We start from the raw sequence: 19,560 nt of genomic DNA on the forward strand, positions 1-19,560 counted from the left end.
TTCTAAAACCAAAAGACTTTTTTCAAACGCCAATCCAATGCTCCCCAAATGCTATGCAATACGGAATGAAAGTCGGCTTTTACTGCCGCAGCTGCAATCCCATCTCCATCAGGCTGACACAGGCATCCCACTGCTCCGGGTCCACAGCCTCCATCTTCGGAGCCAAGGGCAGCGATGCTTTGTCTGTCAACAAGATGCGGCTCGCAGCCCATTTCTGGTCAGAGCTCGCGCTGCGCGTCCAGGCGCCAGGAGCGGCGATCTTGCTGTTCTGCGTGGCGGCGAATTTCGCTGCTTTGGCGTTGGGATCGAGATTGGTGATGAAGGAGACCCAGTAGGCATGGAGCGACGTTTGAAGGGGCGCCAGGGTAGAGTTCTTGCCGGTGAAACCGTTCCAGACGCTCCAGCTCTCGGCCGTGTGGGTCGCTGAACCTACGTCCCAGCGGTAGGTCCAGATGTTGTTGTTTTGGGAGCGCGAGGGAAGAGCCCAGGACAGGAAGAGGTTGGGACACACGTAGCGGATGTCGCCGTAAAGCTGAGATGCGAAGCCGCGGTAGTTGCGAGCGGCGATGAGAGGCTTGTACTGCAGGTGCGCGTGGAAGTAGGTGAGGTTTCCCGACGTGAGTCCCGGAAACTGGCTCTGGACGAAGTCGTCGGCGGCCTGTAGCGACTTGCCAGCGCTGGAAGGCGTGAAGATTATACCTTCGTTCGTCGTGTCACCGACGAGAATCGGGATGTCGCTTTGGTGACCGGAGTAGAAGCTGCTGTACGGGAATTCGCGTACGACGTCTCCATCAAGCACCGGCCCATACATCCACACAGGAGCAGTGTCGCCGCCTGGGAGCGCAATGGTCTTGCCGCGGGTCAACGTCTGAAATGATTGGGTATCGATCGTCCGAAGGCATGCGAGCGAATCCCATTTGCCGGCACATCCTGTCAGGTTGAGGATGTTTTCGTACTGGTACTGGGTCGATTCAGCAGTCTGCAAAGCGGGCCAGGAGGCAGACTCGAGTGTTGCTCCGACGAAGGTTGCATTGTTCGCGGGATTGGCCAAATGGAGGACGACGGATCCGGCACCAGCGCTGGCGCCACCGATGACGATGTGGTTGGGATCACCGCCGAACCATGCAATGTTCTCTTTAACCCACTGCGCAGCCTTCAGCTGATCCTTCAGGCCGTTGTTGACACTGTAGTCAGGAGCCGACTTTGGCGACATGTTCGGCTTCGGGACAACGCCGCCCAAGAAGCCATAGGGGCCAACTCGGTAAGTGAAGGTGACGACGACCATGTTGCCTCCGCTGGTCTCCACAAGCGATGAGCCGTTGGGTGGCTTGGCCGATCCGCTAAAGCCGCCTCCCTGCACATAGAAGAAGACGGGCAGAGCGGCGCCCGCGGAGGCCGCGGACGGGGCATAGATGTCGAGCTTCAGACAGTCCTCGGACACACTAGAGTCGCTTGGCTTAGAGTCTACACCAATGCAGGCGGGACCGTGCTGTGGGGTGTTAGCGACGAGTTTTCAGCAGCCCAGCCATCCGGTGTAGGGGATTGAGAGAATACGAGATTACAAGGAACTTACTGAATCGGCTTGATACAGCTTGTTGTCGATCTTCAGATCTCTTGGCGCAGCAAAACGCAAGTTGCCGACGGGCGGTGCAGCGTAGGGAATGCCCATCCATTGCGTGACGCCGCTCTTCAATGACGTGCCGAGATATGAAGCGTAGGAGAGTTTGACCAGAGGGTTGACAGCGGAGGCGACAATGGCCCAGAGGGCAAGTAAACAGAAAGTGAGGCGCATCGTTGGCTGCAGACAGAGTGAGAGTGACGGCGATGACAAGGTTAAAAAGCCTGCGCAGCACAGCCTCTTGGTTGGAACGCGTTGGGTGGGCGAGCAAGGCGCGTCAAAACATCCGTGAGAGAGTTGATGATCGGACCTGAGTAGTGCAAGGCAGACCGCGGCGGTATAGGTGAGCTGACCAGGACTGCAGTGTCTTTTTTTGGGGGTGAGGGAGTAATAAAGAAATCGTCAGATGGTCCTGCGGTAAGCTAGGGCGGCAGAGGCCGGGAGGGAAGCTAAACGAAGGTGTGGAAGCAACAGAAGACCAAATTTGGAAAGCACGATGCGGCGGGACCGGTGGCTTAAGGCAGGGTCCGTGCTGGGGGCCCAGGATACGACACTGAGGTGAAAGAATGCGGGTCAAGGTGCGACGGCAAGGAGAGTCGAGGGGAGGTCATGGCAGAGCTGGCCAAGCGCCGGCCCTCACACGTCAAGCAGTTTCACTTCAGACGGCTGCGCGTCATAGAAGCAAGTGCCGATGGGCGGCGGCTGAAGAAGCAGTAGGGGGACCCTGCTAGGAGGCGGCTCGTCAGGCGCAGCGCAGCGCGAGTCGAGTGCAACGGCGTGCCATCGTGCTCACTGCGCCTGGCCGGGCTGGCGGACAGATTTGACAACCTAAGGGACTGGAAACGCGCTAGCCGGCGGAGCATGTGCTTGACAAGGCACGGAAATGGACGTGTCTGGAGCGCTGCTAGGGCTGTCAGCTCAGCAGCGTCGGCTGCGGTTCGGCGGGCCAGGTACGGCAGCGGGGAGCAGCGCTAGTCCGGAGCGGTGCCAGGGGGCCTGGAGCCCGCACGCGGAGTCATGATAGCAGGAGCTGCCCGGTGTCGCAAGAGAGAGGGTGTTGGCAGAGGCTGTGGCTGTGGGGCGGAGCCTGATTCGCCGGCGGCAGATCTCCAGCTAATTTTTCCCGGGCCTAGGCCAGGCCCCCTCGCCTTCCCTTAACGCTCCCTCGCCTTGGCTTCAATATCCGAAAGCTTGTCCGCTGCTGCCTGTGTTCCTTTCGCCTTTCTCGTGTTTAGCCCCCGCTGGCTGTAGGAATGTGCCCTGTCAGCCGACCACTTCGTTTTCCTTGCGCATCGCCTGACTGCCGGCCGGTCACTCTTCACGCTCGGAAAGTGTCAGATCGTGCCATCTGTCGGGATCCCCGGTTCCACAAATCTTCAGCCGCAAACTGTATCCGGGCGGACGTCATAGCCTCGCTCTCGTCGCAGACTGTAGCTTGTAGCAGCTGTAGCCATAATGGCCGTCATAGCTGCAGCGGCGAGCTGTGACCGCTGTGGGTTGTCATAGCTGCTGTTGATATCTGAAAAGCCATCATAGTCCATGTCGCTGTCTTGACTATTTTTTGTTAGCTTCTGCATGCTGATTAAGGTCAAGTCATCTTACTAGTAGAGAAGAACCGTCGCTTCACGTCCATCTGACGCTCTTGATCCATCGCTTCATCTCTTCTGGAAGTGCAGTTATCCATATTCCTCGAAAAATTGTGACCAGCAATCAACTTACTGTTATTCTCTCTACTCTCGTTCACGGTAAGCATCCAAAGCCAGATCTTCTTGTAGACCAGCCGCTCCTGATCTTGGTACTCTGGGACTGGAGAGAACCTGACGTGATGCATGGTGGTGGCAAGTTGACGGGCCCATACATCAGCAGTGTCATGGCCCTCGACATAGCGCCGACCCTTCAAGTACCGGACGGCCACAGGCACGCCCTGCTCTGCAAACAGGTCGTCGTAGTGCTTAAGACGCCGCAAGGCGCTCTCGTTGCGGCCACCTTGTCCAGGGATCCTAAAAAGAGCTGTTATTTACAAAGTTTGGTGTTGTCAAGCAAGAAGAGCCCAAGACTCACCAGTCTTTGATCGCCTGCAGCGCGTAGATGTTGTCTGTCATGACAATCACCTGCTGCTCCACATCCCATCGCTCTAGGAACGCAGTGTCCATGCACTCGTTCACTGCCTGCAGCTCCATTTCATCTGTCACCATCCGCCGCTTGATCGTGCGGCCAACGACGTGGTACAGCGGCTCGTCCTTGCGCTTCCAGGCCGCCGCCACGCCAGTCCACTGGGGAGAACGTGGGTCCTGGTAATTGCCGGAGCCGTCACCATACATTACCAGTGTGTACTTGTGGTCGGCTGCCCTGTGGGCGAAAGCAACAGAGCCGTCATAGTCCAGCTGACCACTCGGCAAGCGGTCGGCGTGGACGAGGAGCTTAAAGGACCTCGTCTGCTGGGTGCCATGGATGCGGTGGTCGGCTTGGCAGACAGTTGCGAGAAATTGGTCGGAGGTCATGTTGGCTCGTCGTTGGATGATATGGGAGAGTCAGAAAGATCTAGGCAACGAGAAGTCGAGGTGCTGGTGGGCAGACATTCAGTTGTTGTTTTTACGTTCATCAACACGCTAAGACTGATTTGGCAATCGTAAAACTTATATTTTAGGAAGGCACGGCAAAAGAGATCTAACCATGCACACGAGACCTAACCCGCGACCACTATTGGTATATCCCCCTCTACCTCGCTTAAGGAAACTTCTTACTTCATTACCCACCCTTAGAACAACCAAGAGACGAATCTCGAGTAGAACGTCTTTCCTCCCTTGTTGTTCGCCGCCTGCTGGGCCAGGAATTCCTGTTCCTCGCGGTCGATGATATCCTTGCCGGTCCAGAGGTCGGCCTCCGACGCCTTGATGCCCTCGGTCTTGTGCCACCACTTCCAGCCGAAGATCATGATGATGTAGAGCGGGATGCCAAGGTAGCCGGTGATGAAGTTCTTGTAGTCGAAGTCGCCGTAATCCTCGCTGTGGATGAAGACGCTGAAGTTCTTGGTGAAGGCGATCAGGATGCAGAAGCCGAGCGCGATGTAGCTGCCCCAAATGCCGAACGGCGACACGTACGCCAGCGTCTCCTTGGGCACGTTCTGCGCCTCGCGCGCCTTGACGAAGTAGATGTGCGTCACCAAAATCGAGATCCACGTGAGCAGGCCGAAGATGGTCACCAGGTTGACGAAGTAGCCGAACACCTTCTTCGAGTCGTCCGAAACGTTCATGTACGCCAGCAGGCAGAAGCACGAGGAGAGTCCGAGGGCGTAGACCGGAACGCCACGCTTGTCAGTGCGGGCCAGGATCTTCGGCGCCTTGCCGGTGCTAGCGAGACCGTAGATGGTACGCGAAGCGATGTACAGATCCGAGTTGGCGGCCGAGAAGACAAAGAGCAGAATACAGCCGTTCAGGATACCGGGGAGAGCGTCGATTTGGGCGATCGTGATGGCCACAACGAAAGGAGAAGCAGCAGCGCTGTTGCCTGCCTTGTTGGCGAAAGAAAGGAGATCCGAATCGTAGGGGACGATCATTCCAAGGAGCAGGACCGACAAGCAGTAGAAGAAGAGGATACGGTAGAAGGTCAGCTTGATGGCCTTAGGGATGGTGCGCCTGGGATTCTGAGCCTCGCCAACAGTGACACCGACGAGCTCAGTGCCCAGGTAGGCGAAGACAGCGTTGATCATGGAGCTCCAGAAACCAAGGAACTTGCCGGCGTCGCCACCTTTGAGTAGGAGTCAGTGCGTGATTCTGAATTCAATCCCGAGATTCACTTACCGACATACGCCGCCTTGAACGCTCCCGGCTCCTTCCAGTACCTGAAGCCCGTCCTGTCATGGGTGGGCCCACCGCCGAGTGCCAGGATGAGGGACAGGAGGATCAAAGCGACAATAACGACGACCTTCAAGCTGCTGAGCCAGAATTCGAATTCACCGAAGAATTTGACGCCGAAGTAGTTGATGCAGACGATCACAACGAAGAAGACAGTGATGAATACACCCGGGTTCACTTTGTCCGCTGTTACCCAATACTGGATGACCAGCGCGGCAGCCGTGAGCTGATTGGGAGTAACAATAATGTACTTGAACCAGTACGTCTAGCTCTTCGTTAGCTTCCACCCTAATAACGAGATTTGTTTTCAGAGCTTACGTAGCCGAGAGCAAAGCCAAGGGCGGGATCCACGAAGCGGTTGGCATAGCCAGAGAAACCAGATCCAAGAGGGAGCCAAGCAGCCATTTCACCGAGACCAGCCATGACGGCGAAGACGAGAAGACCGACGAAAGTGTACGAAATCAGGATCGAAGCAGGGCCGGACTGCGCCAGAGCCTTGCCAGTGCCAATGATCAAACCGGTACCTGGCTAATTGTCAATTCTGTTCGTGTTCCACAACGGGCGCGCCACATACCAATTGCACCACCAATGGCAATCATAGTGATGTGCCTGGCCTCCAGACCACGGTGCAAGTTCTGCTTCTCGCCCGCCTGCTGGACCTCGCCCTCGGCGGGATCGTAGGAAGCGTGCGCCTCATACTCGGTCTTGCCGCCGAACTCGGCATCGCGAGCCACCTTCGGCTCGTCGGACGAGGTGCTGCTACGGTTCCAGATGGCCATGGTGGAAGAGCTGAGATAAACCGTGCGACGCTGGCGCTCGAAGTTTGAGAGAAGCTTTATGCCCCCGACTTATTGAAAAGTGGTGTTCTCGTGACGACTCCGAGGTTGGTCGTATGTCCCGATGCGGATGCGAGCGGACTGGCTAGCCTGGAGCGGAGGGCAAGTATATACTTTCTCGCACCCACTACAGATATCCGAAGTCAGGAAGAGCTGACAATTAAAAGGACGGCCGGCGGCGAATAAGAGTGGACCCACGTGAGGAGATGCGCCCTGTGATGACAAGACCTAGGCCGATGTCGTGAGCGGTGCAGCAACCTATTCGGCAGCTAGCACGCAAGTGACAAATGCTCTCGTCGGAAAAGATTGGGTGCGACGGAGGAGTAGGCAGGTAGGCCAGGCGCAGCGGACATGCCGCGAGCTTGATCTTATAGCGGGAGATGGCGCACTCCGCCGAGACATTCACTCGTGCTGTTGCGCGACGCCGACCTACCCATTTCGACAAGGGTCAGGCCAGGACCAAGAAGCCGCTGTGCTACGGTGGCATTGGCCGCGAGGGCGGAAATCAGTTCGCCGCACGCAGGACTCAGCCTTGAGCATGCCCGCCCGCGATCCTTGTGGAGGGCCAAGGCTGCCAAGTCGCTGAACCAAGACCGCGGGCTCATGGGTGCGACTCCATTTGACGTGATTTGCGGAGTCGGGCGTTGATAAGGGCGGATTCTCTTAGCGGTTGCGCTCTTGTCATGATAGCGGCGCTCGTAGATACGCCGCCAGCGCGCTCATTTTCGCCGACGCAACGGTCCGCATCGCGAGGTTTCTGCGCTGGAGGCAACAAGGCGCACCGGGAGGACCGAGGCTGACGGCTGCCTTGGGCGCAGCCTCAGCCGTCAGCGGTGCGCAACGGAGGGCGGGCGACAGCTGCCAGTGGCTGCGCGGGGCAAGCAAGCTCTCAGTCGCTGCCGGCACTCACGACGCCAGAACCCGCGCCCGAGAGCCGTTCCTAGCCGCCGCGCCGCGCGGCAGTCTTGAGCATTTCTTCATTGCGGCAACTTCCCGCGCACCACGCGAAAACTTTTCTCTACGTATCTCCCACCAGCAGATGTGCCGTAATATCATTTTGTACGCCGCTCACCTGCTCACGGACCAATTTCGGCATGTTTTCCGTGCTGCTGAGTCGCGTCTGGGGTACTCCAGAGATACGAGCCGCGCGACGCTTCACGCGACCGCCCGGCCGAGGCGACCGTTTGTGCTGCGCGATCTGTCTTTTTCGATCAGAGTGCTTCTAGAAGATCTGCTCTCTGCCGTCATCCTGCGCCGTGCTCTTGGCGCCGCTTTTCCGCTTCTTCGTTTCCCTTAGCTCTCTCTCCCGTCCCTCACACCTCTGCGATAACATCTTCATCCCAACTTTCACAAGCAGTCTTGGCTTCGTGCTCGATTCCAGGAAATGCCGAACCGACCCCGTTGCTGGGTGGCTCTGCCGGTTCGGGTTATTTTGGCGCGGCCAGGGCAGTAGCTATAACATAACGAAAACCTCCTCCACGAATCGTTTCCGGGTCGACGGATTCAGGGACCTCAGCTTCTCCGCAATCCACTCCGCAAAAAGAGCTTCCCCCGCAATGTTGGATACCGCTCTTGAGGTTTTGGTGTGTCAATTGTGGGTCTGATATTCTGTCATCTTCCGCCATTTGCGAGCACATGATTTGTCACCGACGACGCCATGGATCAGTCTTTGTTACCACATCGCGGGATCTGGGGGAATTTCCTATATCTTCCGAGATCATCAATGCCAACATGTCGCTACCAAGAACTCAGAACCGATGACATAACTCGTTGAACGAAACGGGAGAAAGGTGTGTTTGATGCCAAGACTAGCGCGCACAGACTGCGGAGGTGGAGAATAGGTAGGTGCACTCCACAAGACTGTTCCTGAAGGACTTGCAACTTGACCTCGAAGGAAGTCATTGTTCAATCACCCTCTGCTTCCATGGCACCTGCCAGCGCAGTCATGTGCGCTTAGAACCACACAGAGCGTCCCCCTCGCAAATGCCGGACAATATGATGGCTTTATCATCCACCCAGGAACAACATCTTAATCTCACCCCGTCAGCTCCATAGCTCGGGATCTTGCTACGACATCTTCACTTGCATCCGTTTACTCTGACACTAACACCATGTCTGCTGAACGGCCACCTTGGGCCCAGACGTCCGACATCTGGAACTCAATCTCTGAATTAGACGATGACCGCAAGCTTCGAGGGCCTCTAAGAATACTTGGCCAAGCTAACGATGGCAGCATAGACCAGCAGCTACCCTATCCAGATCGCAGGATCGCGTTGGAAGTCTACGAAAATTATGCGGTTGGACCTTACGCAAAAATTGAGGCTTACGCCTATGACCAGTAAGAGACTAACTGCTTGTGCGATTCGCTGTTAGCGACACCAACCACAGATCTTTACTTGAAGCCATAACCCCATGCCGAGCAGTCTTTACTTACATCTTACCCAGGACACTCTCACCCTCAGAGAAGCATATCGTTGACTCCAAACAAATCGGATTCTGCATCGGCCAGGTCTTCAACCGCGAGCACGCCTTGGACAACTGCTTCAGCATCTCGTCTAAAAACGCTGACTACCAGACCCGAGTCTTTCTCGACTTCGCCTACGACGAGTAAGCCTCTCCAAAAAGCCACCCCAAATCCTCGCAAAACCGCTAACAACCGCCCCCGCCCCCTCAGCGCCGGCCACCTTCTCCCCAGGTTCGTCGACCCGGAATACAACCCATTAGACTACGACGATACCACCACCGACCCTCTCGCCAACCACGACCTCGTCAGCGAGCACAGCTTCGTCCTTGTCGAGGGTCTCGGAGTAGACGCCTCATACCGGCGCATAGGCGTCGGCGGCTCGCTGCTGGATGCGCTGTTAAACGAAGCCTTACTCATGCTCCCGTCCATCCGCTTCGCCGTCTCGTGGCCGAGTGCCAGCGACAGTACCGACCTGAACGACCCTGAACCATCCTCTGCGTCAAAGCCGGCGGAGATAACGGCGGGTGGTACCACCACTACTACTAATGGTGGCGGCGGTAGCGACGGCCCGCGTCGGACCGGCCAGATGCGGGCTGAAGCATTCCACCGCGCGGCGGGGTTCCGTCGGCTCGGGGTGACGCGCTTCTGGGCCAAGAGGCTCGAACCATCGGCTTGATTCGAAAAAAGAACTTTTCTGGAAGACCACGCGATTGGGGAGGGCGGGTTTGCTGGTTAGGAAAGGTACCCCAGCGCCGAAGTGGATTATTGCCAAGCTGGGGCGGAGTCTTGGGGGAGGCGGATGGATTGGCTTGGGACTATGATAGGGTTGGGTGGGATAAGGGACTTCCAGGCTGGTGGTGCGCGTGAGATCATCACGAGTAATAGCGAAACAGGAAGGTGATGCTGGTTGGTCGATTGGGGGCTGAGAGGCATATGCGGACGCGGATGGATTTTGGTGCATGGCCGGGCACGCCGACGCCGACAGCTCCAGACGGTCTGCGCAGAACTCTCGGAGGGGGCCTCGATCCGGCCATCTCGGTTCGGGTAAGTTCAGTCTGCGGATAATTATTTATAGTAAGCCGTCGTTGTCTCATGATCTAGCGGATAAGCTTGAACCTTGGGACATCAATTGGAGCCGTCCGCCGGGTGGCTTTTGCGTGTGGGGGGACGCGCGGGCGAGCCGCTTAGTCAGGATAGAGGTTTAGGGTAAACGTCGGCGGTGACGGCGGCCATGACATCTTCGCGCGGTGCCTTGCAACATTTCGTCGCGCGTCATTCCCCGTCCGCACTGCGCGCGGAACCTACCTCCGTCGCAATTGAAGCTCTCGCGCTACCTTCCTCCAGCTCGCATCACAAGAGCTCGCGCATGCTTCCCGCTCTACGTGACCACCCTCGCCCTAAGGAACCTCACCCTGCACAACACCCGCCATGAACAAGATCCGCCAAGTCAAAGAGCTCAACAAGCGCGAGCTTGAAGCGGGCATTACGCCCGAAGGCTCGTGGCATGCCGACTACAGAGATACAGTGCGCCGCCCTACCTTCCCTCCCTCGTACACATTGACCATCCAACCCGTGCAATCGAGCTAACGTCACCCGGCGCAGGCATTCATCTACATCGGCGGCCTCCCTTACGACGTCTCCGAAGGCGACATCGTCACCATATTCTCCCAGTATGGCGAGCCCGTCTACGTCAATCTCGTGCGCGACAAGGAGACCGGCAAGAGCAAAGGCTTCGCGTTCCTGAAGTACGAGGACCAGCGCAGCTGCGACCTGGCCGTGGACAACATGAGCGGCGCGCAGGTCATGGGGAGGATCATCAGCGTCGACCACACGCGGTACAAGAAGAAGGAGGGCGAGGAGCTGCGGGATAACACGTACGGCGCGCCCGAGGACGAGGATGAGGGTACAGGCGCGGTGAAGAAGGCTGCGGATACGGAGAGCGAGAGTGAGGAAGAGAGCAGGCCGGTGCTGAAGGAGGAACGGGAGTTGGCGGAGCTGCTGAGGAATCATGACGACGATGATCCGATGAAGGCGTATTTGATCAAGGAGAAGAAGGCGGAGGTTGAAGAGGCGATCAAGGAATGGAAGGCGAAGAATGGCGGCTCCAAGAAGAAGGACGAACGGAGAAAGCACAGACACCACAGGTCACGCAGGGATAGGGATGAAGATGATGAGGAGAGAAGGCACCGAAGGAGACGTCATCGCAGCCGCTCGCCGTCGGAAGAGAGGTCAAGGAGTAGAGAGCGCAGGCGGCGAGACTATTCAGAAGACCGGGATCGCAAGTCCAGGCGGCGGGATCACTCAGAGGACAGAGACCGCAAGAGCAAACGGCGCGACGATTCAGAGGATGGCGAGCGAAGGACCAAACGTAGGGATGATAGCCGGGAAAGGGAGAGACGCGATCGTCGGCGCGACAACTCAAGAGACAGAGAGCGGAAGAGTAGGCGTCGTGCTGACTCGGAAGACGACTATCGGCGCGAGAGGCGACGTGACCACCCAAGGGATACGGATGTGAGAGACAGTGACAGGAAACGAAGGTCCCCTTCATGAGAAGTCAAGGTTGATTTGCTAGTGATAGATGAACACAAAGTACATAGCGGGCTTAAAAAGTATTGCAATACCTTGCTAGCGCGCCTGCACACCGGCCTTCGCCATTCGAATCACCCTTGGGGCACTTTATCTCTCCCTCCACCTGGAGAAACAACATGAACAAACTACCCAAAGGCAAAAATTGGAAGAAAAAAAAAACCGCGTGCGCTCCTGCCGCCAGAGAGCGATCTTGGCTTCCACAAATTTGACTTCCCCAAGTCTAGATTTTAACTCCCCCTCAAAACTCCGCCTAAATTACAGACATCCTAAGAATACTATTAACTTGCTAAGCAACCTCAAATGCTAATTCACCACTACAAAATCACTACCAACGAGATTACCACTAACGAAATTACCAACTAACAACGTATTCACCACCACCACCACTAACAACGTATTTATCATCACCAACGTATTTATCACCACTAACGTATTCACCACCACCATTATTACCACCCGTGTCATTACCACCCGTACCATCACTACCTATACCATTCCGTGATAGGCGTAATTACTACTCGTAGCGTAGGCTTAAGCACTCTGGCTAATAGCAGTGCGAAAATGCTGTTTCTTATATAATATCACCAAGGGGAGTTAAATTTGTACGAGTCTTTTTTTTTTGTTTATTTCTACAATAAAAAGGAACATGTAGGTGTAGTTGAAGCTATTATCCGGACGGGAATGTGGAATTAATAATTATACATTCACGTCCGGACGATGGCTTTAAGTACCCATGGTATGAGAGAAAAATGAATCGTTATTCTACCTCTCAGTCTAATAAACGATAGTCGCGCAGTTTGAGGAGGAAGTCTTGGCGCGTCGGAATCCTGCTGAACTTCCACTGGCCCAAACAATCGCCCGGAGGGCCAGACGGGCCCGCCCAGTCAACCTCATCGAACCGATGGTTCTCGATCACACGACACTCTCCACCCATACACCCTTGATCCTTATACCCGAAGACCTCCAGTAAGTCCTCATCCAAATCGATCACGTACGCCCAACTGACATTTGCAAAGCTTGTCGTTTTGATGATCGGAAACGGCTTCGTCGACACTGCTGCGTGTTCTAGGATCATCGCGCCGATTTCCCCTAACATCGTCGGGCATACATGCCTCAATGCAGCGCGAAAAGCTTTCTCCTTATAGTTGTTGGTAATGTCGTAGAAACTGAAAGTGACGTCGCCATTTTTGTTCCTCTCCTTTACATACTCCACCTCTTTGAGAAAGGACAGCGACCGAGCGTCCGCTTCGAAAAGGTCTTTCTGATCCTGCGTCGGCTCGTAGAGGAGATCAGCGTCGATCACGGCTTTGAGCTTGGAGATGTTCTTCGGAATAGTAAGGAAACGGTGGATCTCAACGCCTTGGCCACACGGAGCGGGATTGAAACTGTGTGGGATTGGTAAGAAGAGGCGATGGTGTTGTTTAGAGGGTGGTGTTCTTACTCGCATAACTGTGCTATCTGCCACGCGCCTCGGTAGTAAACGAGAGTAAGGCTTTTGGAAGCCACGTTGCCCATATTAATATAGTCACCTAGGTGAAGCCGGGGTTAAGCAACTGTTCTGTAGCTCGAGCGTTTGAGAGGCTCAGATGCGAAAGATATTCTGGTAGAGAGGAAGGTAAGAAGAAGATGATGATGAAGAAGTTTGTCCATAGGCGCAGGTATTGGGAAGCAGCTGGGCTGCACCTTCCAGGGCCAGCCGTTGACTCTCAACACGCGTTAAGAACGCTCCGTATGTGATGTAACTCCAATGGGCTTGAGGCAACAACCAGGCCTGCCAGCATGGAAGGCTCCTTCCTAATGAGATTCGACTGCTTCACAACTCTTGCAAGTCATCACTGCTCCAGTAAGCAATTCACGGGGAATCAGGCTGTATGTTCCATTTAGAGGTTGCATGAGGTATGTCCAGCCCCCTCTCGCAGCCGATGACTAGCGTGGATTTGTTTCTTTGCTCATGTCATGGGTAGCTGAAGCCATCGTCCGGACGTGTATGTAGAATTTTTAATTCCACATGCCCGTCTGGATGACAGCTTCAACTACCCGCATATGTAAGGCTCAGCCTTACCCACTACGCCACGCCGGTTAACGTAGGCCCCTTTGAGGGTAAAATAGTGCTGGAATGAGCCGAATTGTTCCGGTTCATTGTGGCGTGGTCAGATAATACACTGTCCGTGACGGCATATGTCATTTTTCTAAAGCAGAGCTGGGGCATAGTCACACTATGTTCTAGAGCACTGCCGTTCTTCGTGCTAGCTATCGGCTGTAGTACTCCTTTGTACAGGTGTATGTTGTGGCTCAGTTCTCCTCATTCAACGGCCTCTTCTTGAAAAATCGCTCCGTCGAGCCCATTGGGAATGAGAAAAACAGTGCCTCCTGACACATCAGGTGTCCCAGCGTATAGTAGCCAAGCAACCCGGATACGAAGGCAAATGCACCGCCAGCCTTTTTCAGGGCTATTGAAGTGTCTTGTTTCCCGTCCGCAGCGGCGAAATAGCCAGCGGCAACGAGGCCAAATGCGAGTTCGACGGTGGCGAAAATGCCAATGTAGACGAGATTACTGTAATTGTTCAGACCGAATTTTCGCGGAAATATCTGAAGAGTGCTCGAGGGATTTGATTACTTACATTGGCAATGATCCAATTAGGAAAAACGTATTGAATACCGTCCACACTTCCTTCTGGTTAGCGGTTCGTTTTGACGGCTATAAGGCGTTGCCAAGCTTACACATCATGAAGAATCCAAGCGCATTGTTGTACTCGATTGTGTCGCTCCCATAGGATTCAGTGACGCCAAATGAGGGCGTGATGATGGCGCCGAAGCCCGCGTAGAAAAGACCTTCAAGACAGTCAGTTCGACATCCTTTCACGTATTGGATTTCCGTGTTTTCTGTACAGGGGGAAAAACCCACCAAAAGCACTCAGGACTGTGTAGCCGAATGAGTTCCCTCTCACAATCTCCCATTGCGCGGATATCACCATGCCGATGCCGGCGATGAAAAAGAAATTCCCGATGTAGACGTTCGTCGTCGTGACGCCGCGCCATTCCATGAGTGAACAGGATAATGTTGTCAGCGTGGTCGCGAAGGCGCCAATGGCAAGGGCAGTCTAGAAGAATGTTAGTTCATTTAATGTTTAAAGTGGATGATTCTGGATGGCGCATTTACCGGGCTGCCCAGATTTTGACTGATGGCAGGAGATACCACTATCGGCCGGGAGACTTTAGAGAAGGCATTTTCGTGCTCGTGTCCGGATCCATTCGTGGCGACTTTGAGGTTGACCGTCGGAAGGTCGCCATTTAAGTCTTGTTTTGACATGCCGAGACTTTGGAAAGTCGATGTGCAGTGGGACGGAGTTTTCGTAAAGTCCTTGGTCGACAGGAAGCAAACAAAATCAAAGAGGACGCGGGGTACAGAAGAGGGCTGTGAGACAGGAATTAAGCTTGATGTATATGAACTGTAAGCAGCTGCGCCATTGCGAGCGATAATTGCGTTTCTCTTGGTGCATTATAGTTGGAGCCATTCTGTGCGCTAAAAAAGCATGATTCAAGGCCCAAGATCTATCTACGTATATGCGGAGATGGATTTGCAGTGCTAAACACATGCGTGATTGGACGTTGTCAAGGATCAAACGCTCCTATTGGCTCAGGACGGAATTTCGACACGATGAATGGACGAACGGAACATTATGGGGCACAGACCAACCATGAAAAGTGGCGGTATAAACTCGATATTCCAATAACACGGGAAACATTGATGTGGGGTTCCATGTTCGCGCTCTTTGGTGGCGGATTGAATTGTCGAAGTCGGAGCACGGCATCGACTTCCCCAGTCACGTCATCGCAACCCGTAGAATCCGTAGCGGGGTAAGGCTGGCGGTCTGATTCATGAGCGCGGAGATCAGTTGTAGTTCCATAGGTATTTAAAGCCATAGTCAGGACCAAGTTCTAAAGAACTCTGATGCTGTGGATGTATCCGGGCATTGATATGCCAACAAAGGCTCGGCCAAGTCAACGATGAGCCGATCAGTTGGATTCCGCTTATGTACGGGAAGGCAGGCCCTTATTGATTCAGTCTGGCATTGAATGTGCGTCTTGTAGCTCTCACAGAATATTCGATACCGAAGTAGTATACCGAAGTACGCGACCGTCTTTCGTCATGGTTGTCTCACAAATTGCCGCCGCAGTTCCCTACGCGTGGCCCTTCGACGCGTCCTTTTCGCAGGAAACGACAGCATTGGTCATTATAGACATGCAGAATGACTTCTGCACCGATGGTGGTTACATCACCCACCAGGGTCATGATATATCCGGAGCGCGAGCAATCATTCCCGCAATCCAGGCTGTGCTCCACGCGTTCCGAAAGGACGGATGGCAAGTGTACCACACCCGAGAAGGTAGCGTCGTCCCTGCTGTCTCTGATTCCTTGCACAAAGTCATTGACCAGACGGATTTAAAGGACATCGCGCGGACCTATCCACGCTCCCCCCTCGAGAGGCTTTCCGGTCTCGCAACAACCCTTCAGGCCAAGGCATAGGCGCGCCCAGCCCCCTCGGAGGACGACTTCTCATTCGGGGAGGCAAGGGACACGACATCATCCCTGAACTCTATCCAATTGAGGGCGAGCCGATAGTGGACAAGCCCGGCAAAGGAGCGTTTGCACACACGGATTTCGAGCTCTTGCTGCGCAACAGAGGGATCAGGAACCTCCTGATTGCGGGCGTCACGACCGACGTGTGCGTGAGCACAACGGTGCGCGAGGCCAGCGACAGAGGATTCGACTGCGCCGTGCTCAAAGATGCATGCGCCAGCGTGGATGCGGCGCTGCACGAGGCGACGCTGAGCAGCATTGCCGGCGAAGGAGGGATCTTCGGGACTGTGTTGACGGTTGGAAACGTGCTCGAGGCAATGGCCCAGGCTGGCGCTCGCTAAAGCCAAGCCGCATTCCTGCGTATGCACGCTGCGCCTCGGCCGGCCCTGGGTGGGACAAGATAGCAGAACCGCATGCAGACTTCAGCAGTAGAGAAGCTAAATTGTGGTCAGAGTTCTGAGTGATGGATCGTGCAGCGGCCGCAGTTGCTCAAGCTTTCACAAGCTCTCCTAGTGGGCGATCCCCCCTCCTGTCTCCGGTGAGCACAGGCAGTCGTATAGGTCTCCACACATGGTGCCATGTCGCGGACAGAGTGGCGCTGAGGATGTCCCGAGGCGCGGGCTCAGGACAGGCACGGCTGACCGATAAGAGGCGCGCCAGGCAGGCTAGGGCGCGAGCCGGCAGGTACGGCGAATATACGATAGGCGCACGGCGAGCCGTGGTTGCAGAAGGCGTGCATGTGGCCGTTATAGGTGAGCAGACCGGTGGTCGACGGAGTCGTAAGCTGCAGGCTAGGCACTGCTAAAAATGGACGCGGTTGAGAGGCCGCGCAGTTGTTCCGCTCGCACTGCGCTCGTGCCCGAGGCGATCGTGGGCGCGTCACTGCGAGGGCGGAGCATTAAGAGGGCGGTTATGAGGCCAGGAGCCGGGTGGGTGTTGGTATAACAGCGAGAAGGTTCCTTGCCTGGGTTCCTGGGCCAGGGGCGCGGCCAGTCGGGGGGCGTTTTCGAGGCGCGACAACACCGATGCATGGCCACGCAAACGCGTGGCCCCCGGCGGCCAGATCGCGCATCGGCGAAACGCAGCGCTCGCAAGCTTAAAACCCCGCGGCGGCAGACAAACGGCGCGCAGGTAACCTTCATTCCCCGTGGCGCTCGTGTTCGATTACGACAGGGCCGTCGGCAAGGCCGTTGGCATCGCGCAGCTGTCAGAGCAGTAGTGAATCTGTAACACTAGGCCCGAAGCGAGGGGTTCAAGAAGGAAGCTCACAACACTTTAAAGCACCAATCATCCCGCCGCGCTGCCTGCACCGCCGCCGAGCCCGCCCTCAGCTGAGCTGAAACACCGCAGACAACCGCTTGGCAGGGTCGCGATCGCTTCCTTCTCTATAACCGATCTTCAAGGCACCGACTCGTGCCTTCAATGCCCCCGGGCCCCAGCCTATTTTTCTCTCCAACCTCAATCTCCGCCTCGGTCGCCGCCCTCGCCGGGCTCCACTGACCGCCGATAGGCCTCCAACTTGGCCAGCTTTCTTAAAATTGACCGCCGGCCTCCAGCTCACCCCTTCCAGAACCGCAAGCTCCAGTCTGCGCTCCGGCGGCCCCCCAGCCCACCATGCTTTCCTATCGCAGGGCTCTCATAATCGCCGCCGCGCTGCTCACCTTCTTCTTCCTATTGCGATCATCGCACACCGCAGGCCCCTCGGCGAAGCTGATTGTGCCCGAGTCCAAGTCGGAGGCCAAGCCTGCCTCCTCCCAGGCGATCGACACCGCGCCGGCCGGCCAATCTTCCGAGCGCAAGACAGAGAAGACAGCACCGCAGGCGGTGGCAAAGAAGGAGCGTCCGCAGATAGCTCTCGAGGATCTGCACACGAAGCCGCTGCGCCAGCAGCTCGAGTACCAGTTCCCCTACGACCCTCAGAGCAAGTTCCCCGCCTACATCTGGCAGACATGGAAATACACGCCCGCATCCGGCGAATTCGACGAGATTTTCCGCGAGCCTGAGGCGAGCTGGACCATCCTCCACCCTACCTTCGTTCATGAGGTCATCACCGATTCCGTCGCCGTGCATCTGATGCGCCACCTTTACGCTTCGATCCCCGAGGTGCTGGAGGCGTACCACGCGCTTCCGCTGCCTGTGCTCAAGGCCGACTTTTTCCGCTACCTCATCTTGCTGGCCAGGGGAGGCATATACTCAGACATTGACACTTCGGCGCTGAAGCCCGCCACCGAATGGGTGCCGGCTGACGTTCCACGGGAGGCGTACGGGCTGGTCATTGGCATTGAGGCCGATCCCGACAGGGAGGACTGGCACGATTGGTACTCGCGGCGCATCCAGTTCTGCCAATGGACCATCCAGTCGAAGCCCGGCCACCCTGTGCTGCGCGAGATTGTCGCAAACATCACCGAGGAGACGCTGAAGCGCAAGCGCGAGGGCACGCTGGTCGCCGACGTCAAGGGCATCGTCGAGTACACCGGGCCAGCGCTGTGGACCGACATCATCTTCGATTTCTTCAACGACCCGACGTACTTCGACATGAGTGCGAGCACCAAGAACATCGGCTGGGAGGATTTTACCGGAATCACCGCCGCGAAGAAGGTCGGCGATGTCATAGTGTTGCCGATCACCAGTTTCAGCCCCGGCGTTCGCCAAATGGGTGCTGGTGAAGACGACGATCCGATGGCCTTTGTCAAGCACAACTTCGAAGGTTAGTCTCGGTGGCACCGCCGATAGCGCTGTAGCACAGAAATTTACTCATCTTTCCCAGGAACGTGGAAGCCCGATAGCGAGCGTCACATAGGCGAGATCTTCTAGTCGCCGCCGCACCGTTCACGACCGACACGAATTTTCTTCAGCAAAAAGCTTTCAGCCCTAATATTTTGTACCTACTCGGGCGTGGAGCGCGATCGGTCCTATCGCTGCGTGTCGACAGTCGATGTTGTTGCCATTGGCCGAATCCTCAGTCATTCAAGCTGTTTGTCTGACAGGATTAATGCTGGCGTCCGTTCCCACCGGCCGCCAGGACTACACGCGCCGTCTTCTCCTCCTCCTCACAAGACCTATTTAAATCGTATTTTCTGGATAATGTGGATGTCGCTTCCTACCCTATGACGGAGCGAAATTACCTTCTTCCTCTCTAGGCGTCAGAAAAAGTTACAGCGAAGCGGAGTTTGTGGGATAAAGTTGTGCCGATTTCTCTATTCTGGTTCGATTTTAGAATGCATGGGCTCAAGTGCTGAGTCTTGTGGCGGTCACCTTTTTGCGTCTCCGGCGGGAAGCGACTCCTTTCATTCTAAACATTTGTACTCTAGGTGCTGATCATATTGTACCACTTTTTGAATTAGAGGCGGAATGTATCACTCACATGGCTGCTCTGGGCCAAGCCCGGAATTGCCATTGTTGGAACTGTTAGAGCTTTTCAAGTTGCTTGGTGCCATCACGCATCCTTCGTGTCCTGTGCGGTTGAACAGCTTCATCGGTCCGCCTGACGGTTTGTCTCCTGTCACATACGTCATGCGAAGTCAAGCAAAGTGATGAGAGTAAGTGTTCATGCATTCGTCGTTTAATGGAGTTAAGGTTTAACAGCAGTATAGGAAAGGATCTCCTTGTATATCCGA

General features: G+C 55.6%; 9 protein-coding genes across 9 annotated transcripts; 4 read left to right on the plus strand and 5 right to left on the minus strand.

Moving 5' to 3' along the window:
- Positions 1-79: 79 nt before the first annotated feature.
- LTHEOB_7464 (Carboxylesterase) lies at positions 80-1,792 on the minus strand (the record flags this gene model as incomplete). Its single annotated transcript, XM_035516833.1, has 2 exons — positions 80-1,489; positions 1,574-1,792. 2 exons carry the CDS (start codon positions 1,790-1,792, stop codon positions 80-82), a joined length of 1,629 nt encoding a protein of 542 aa, XP_035371435.1.
- A 1,202-nt stretch (positions 1,793-2,994) lies between these two features.
- On the minus strand, positions 2,995-4,119 carry LTHEOB_7465 (Zinc knuckle protein; the record flags this gene model as incomplete). The annotated part of the gene is made up of 3 exons (XM_035516834.1): positions 2,995-3,167; positions 3,338-3,618; positions 3,680-4,119. The coding sequence occupies 3 exons, from the start codon at positions 4,117-4,119 to the stop codon at positions 2,995-2,997; spliced, it is 894 nt and encodes a 297-aa protein (XP_035371436.1).
- Positions 4,120-4,376: 257 nt separating this feature from the next.
- On the minus strand, positions 4,377-6,251 carry LTHEOB_7466 (Dicarboxylic amino acid permease; the record flags this gene model as incomplete). The annotated part of the gene is made up of 4 exons (XM_035516835.1): positions 4,377-5,365; positions 5,419-5,737; positions 5,791-5,996; positions 6,047-6,251. The coding sequence occupies 4 exons, from the start codon at positions 6,249-6,251 to the stop codon at positions 4,377-4,379; spliced, it is 1,719 nt and encodes a 572-aa protein (XP_035371437.1).
- Positions 6,252-8,419: 2,168 nt separating this feature from the next.
- Positions 8,420-9,448, plus strand: LTHEOB_7467 (uncharacterized protein; the record flags this gene model as incomplete). Its single annotated transcript, XM_035516836.1, has 3 exons — positions 8,420-8,646; positions 8,754-8,915; positions 8,983-9,448. The coding sequence occupies 3 exons, from the start codon at positions 8,420-8,422 to the stop codon at positions 9,446-9,448; spliced, it is 855 nt and encodes a 284-aa protein (XP_035371438.1).
- A 752-nt stretch (positions 9,449-10,200) lies between these two features.
- On the plus strand, positions 10,201-11,322 carry LTHEOB_7468 (U2 snrnp component ist3 protein; the record flags this gene model as incomplete). The annotated part of the gene is made up of 2 exons (XM_035516837.1): positions 10,201-10,296; positions 10,375-11,322. The coding sequence occupies 2 exons, from the start codon at positions 10,201-10,203 to the stop codon at positions 11,320-11,322; spliced, it is 1,044 nt and encodes a 347-aa protein (XP_035371439.1).
- An 808-nt stretch (positions 11,323-12,130) lies between these two features.
- Positions 12,131-12,876, minus strand: LTHEOB_7469 (uncharacterized protein; the record flags this gene model as incomplete). Its single annotated transcript, XM_035516838.1, has 2 exons — positions 12,131-12,746; positions 12,803-12,876. The coding sequence occupies 2 exons, from the start codon at positions 12,874-12,876 to the stop codon at positions 12,131-12,133; spliced, it is 690 nt and encodes a 229-aa protein (XP_035371440.1).
- A 777-nt stretch (positions 12,877-13,653) lies between these two features.
- On the minus strand, positions 13,654-14,671 carry LTHEOB_7470 (FUN34 family protein; the record flags this gene model as incomplete). The annotated part of the gene is made up of 5 exons (XM_035516840.1): positions 13,654-13,915; positions 13,983-14,028; positions 14,083-14,193; positions 14,267-14,462; positions 14,522-14,671. The coding sequence occupies 5 exons, from the start codon at positions 14,669-14,671 to the stop codon at positions 13,654-13,656; spliced, it is 765 nt and encodes a 254-aa protein (XP_035371441.1).
- An 840-nt stretch (positions 14,672-15,511) lies between these two features.
- On the plus strand, positions 15,512-16,284 carry LTHEOB_7471 (Isochorismatase family protein; the record flags this gene model as incomplete). The annotated part of the gene is made up of 2 exons (XM_035516841.1): positions 15,512-15,749; positions 15,812-16,284. The coding sequence occupies 2 exons, from the start codon at positions 15,512-15,514 to the stop codon at positions 16,282-16,284; spliced, it is 711 nt and encodes a 236-aa protein (XP_035371442.1).
- A 1,273-nt stretch (positions 16,285-17,557) lies between these two features.
- Positions 17,558-18,757, plus strand: LTHEOB_7472 (Initiation-specific alpha-mannosyltransferase; the record flags this gene model as incomplete). The annotated part of the gene is made up of 2 exons (XM_035516842.1): positions 17,558-18,650; positions 18,711-18,757. The coding sequence occupies 2 exons, from the start codon at positions 17,558-17,560 to the stop codon at positions 18,755-18,757; spliced, it is 1,140 nt and encodes a 379-aa protein (XP_035371443.1).
- Between the last annotated feature and the right edge of the window lie 803 nt (positions 18,758-19,560).

The sequence above is a fragment of the Lasiodiplodia theobromae genome, assembly GCF_012971845.1.
Source record: "Lasiodiplodia theobromae strain AM2As chromosome Unknown scaffold_22, whole genome shotgun sequence".
Taxonomy (NCBI): domain Eukaryota; kingdom Fungi; phylum Ascomycota; class Dothideomycetes; order Botryosphaeriales; family Botryosphaeriaceae; genus Lasiodiplodia; species Lasiodiplodia theobromae.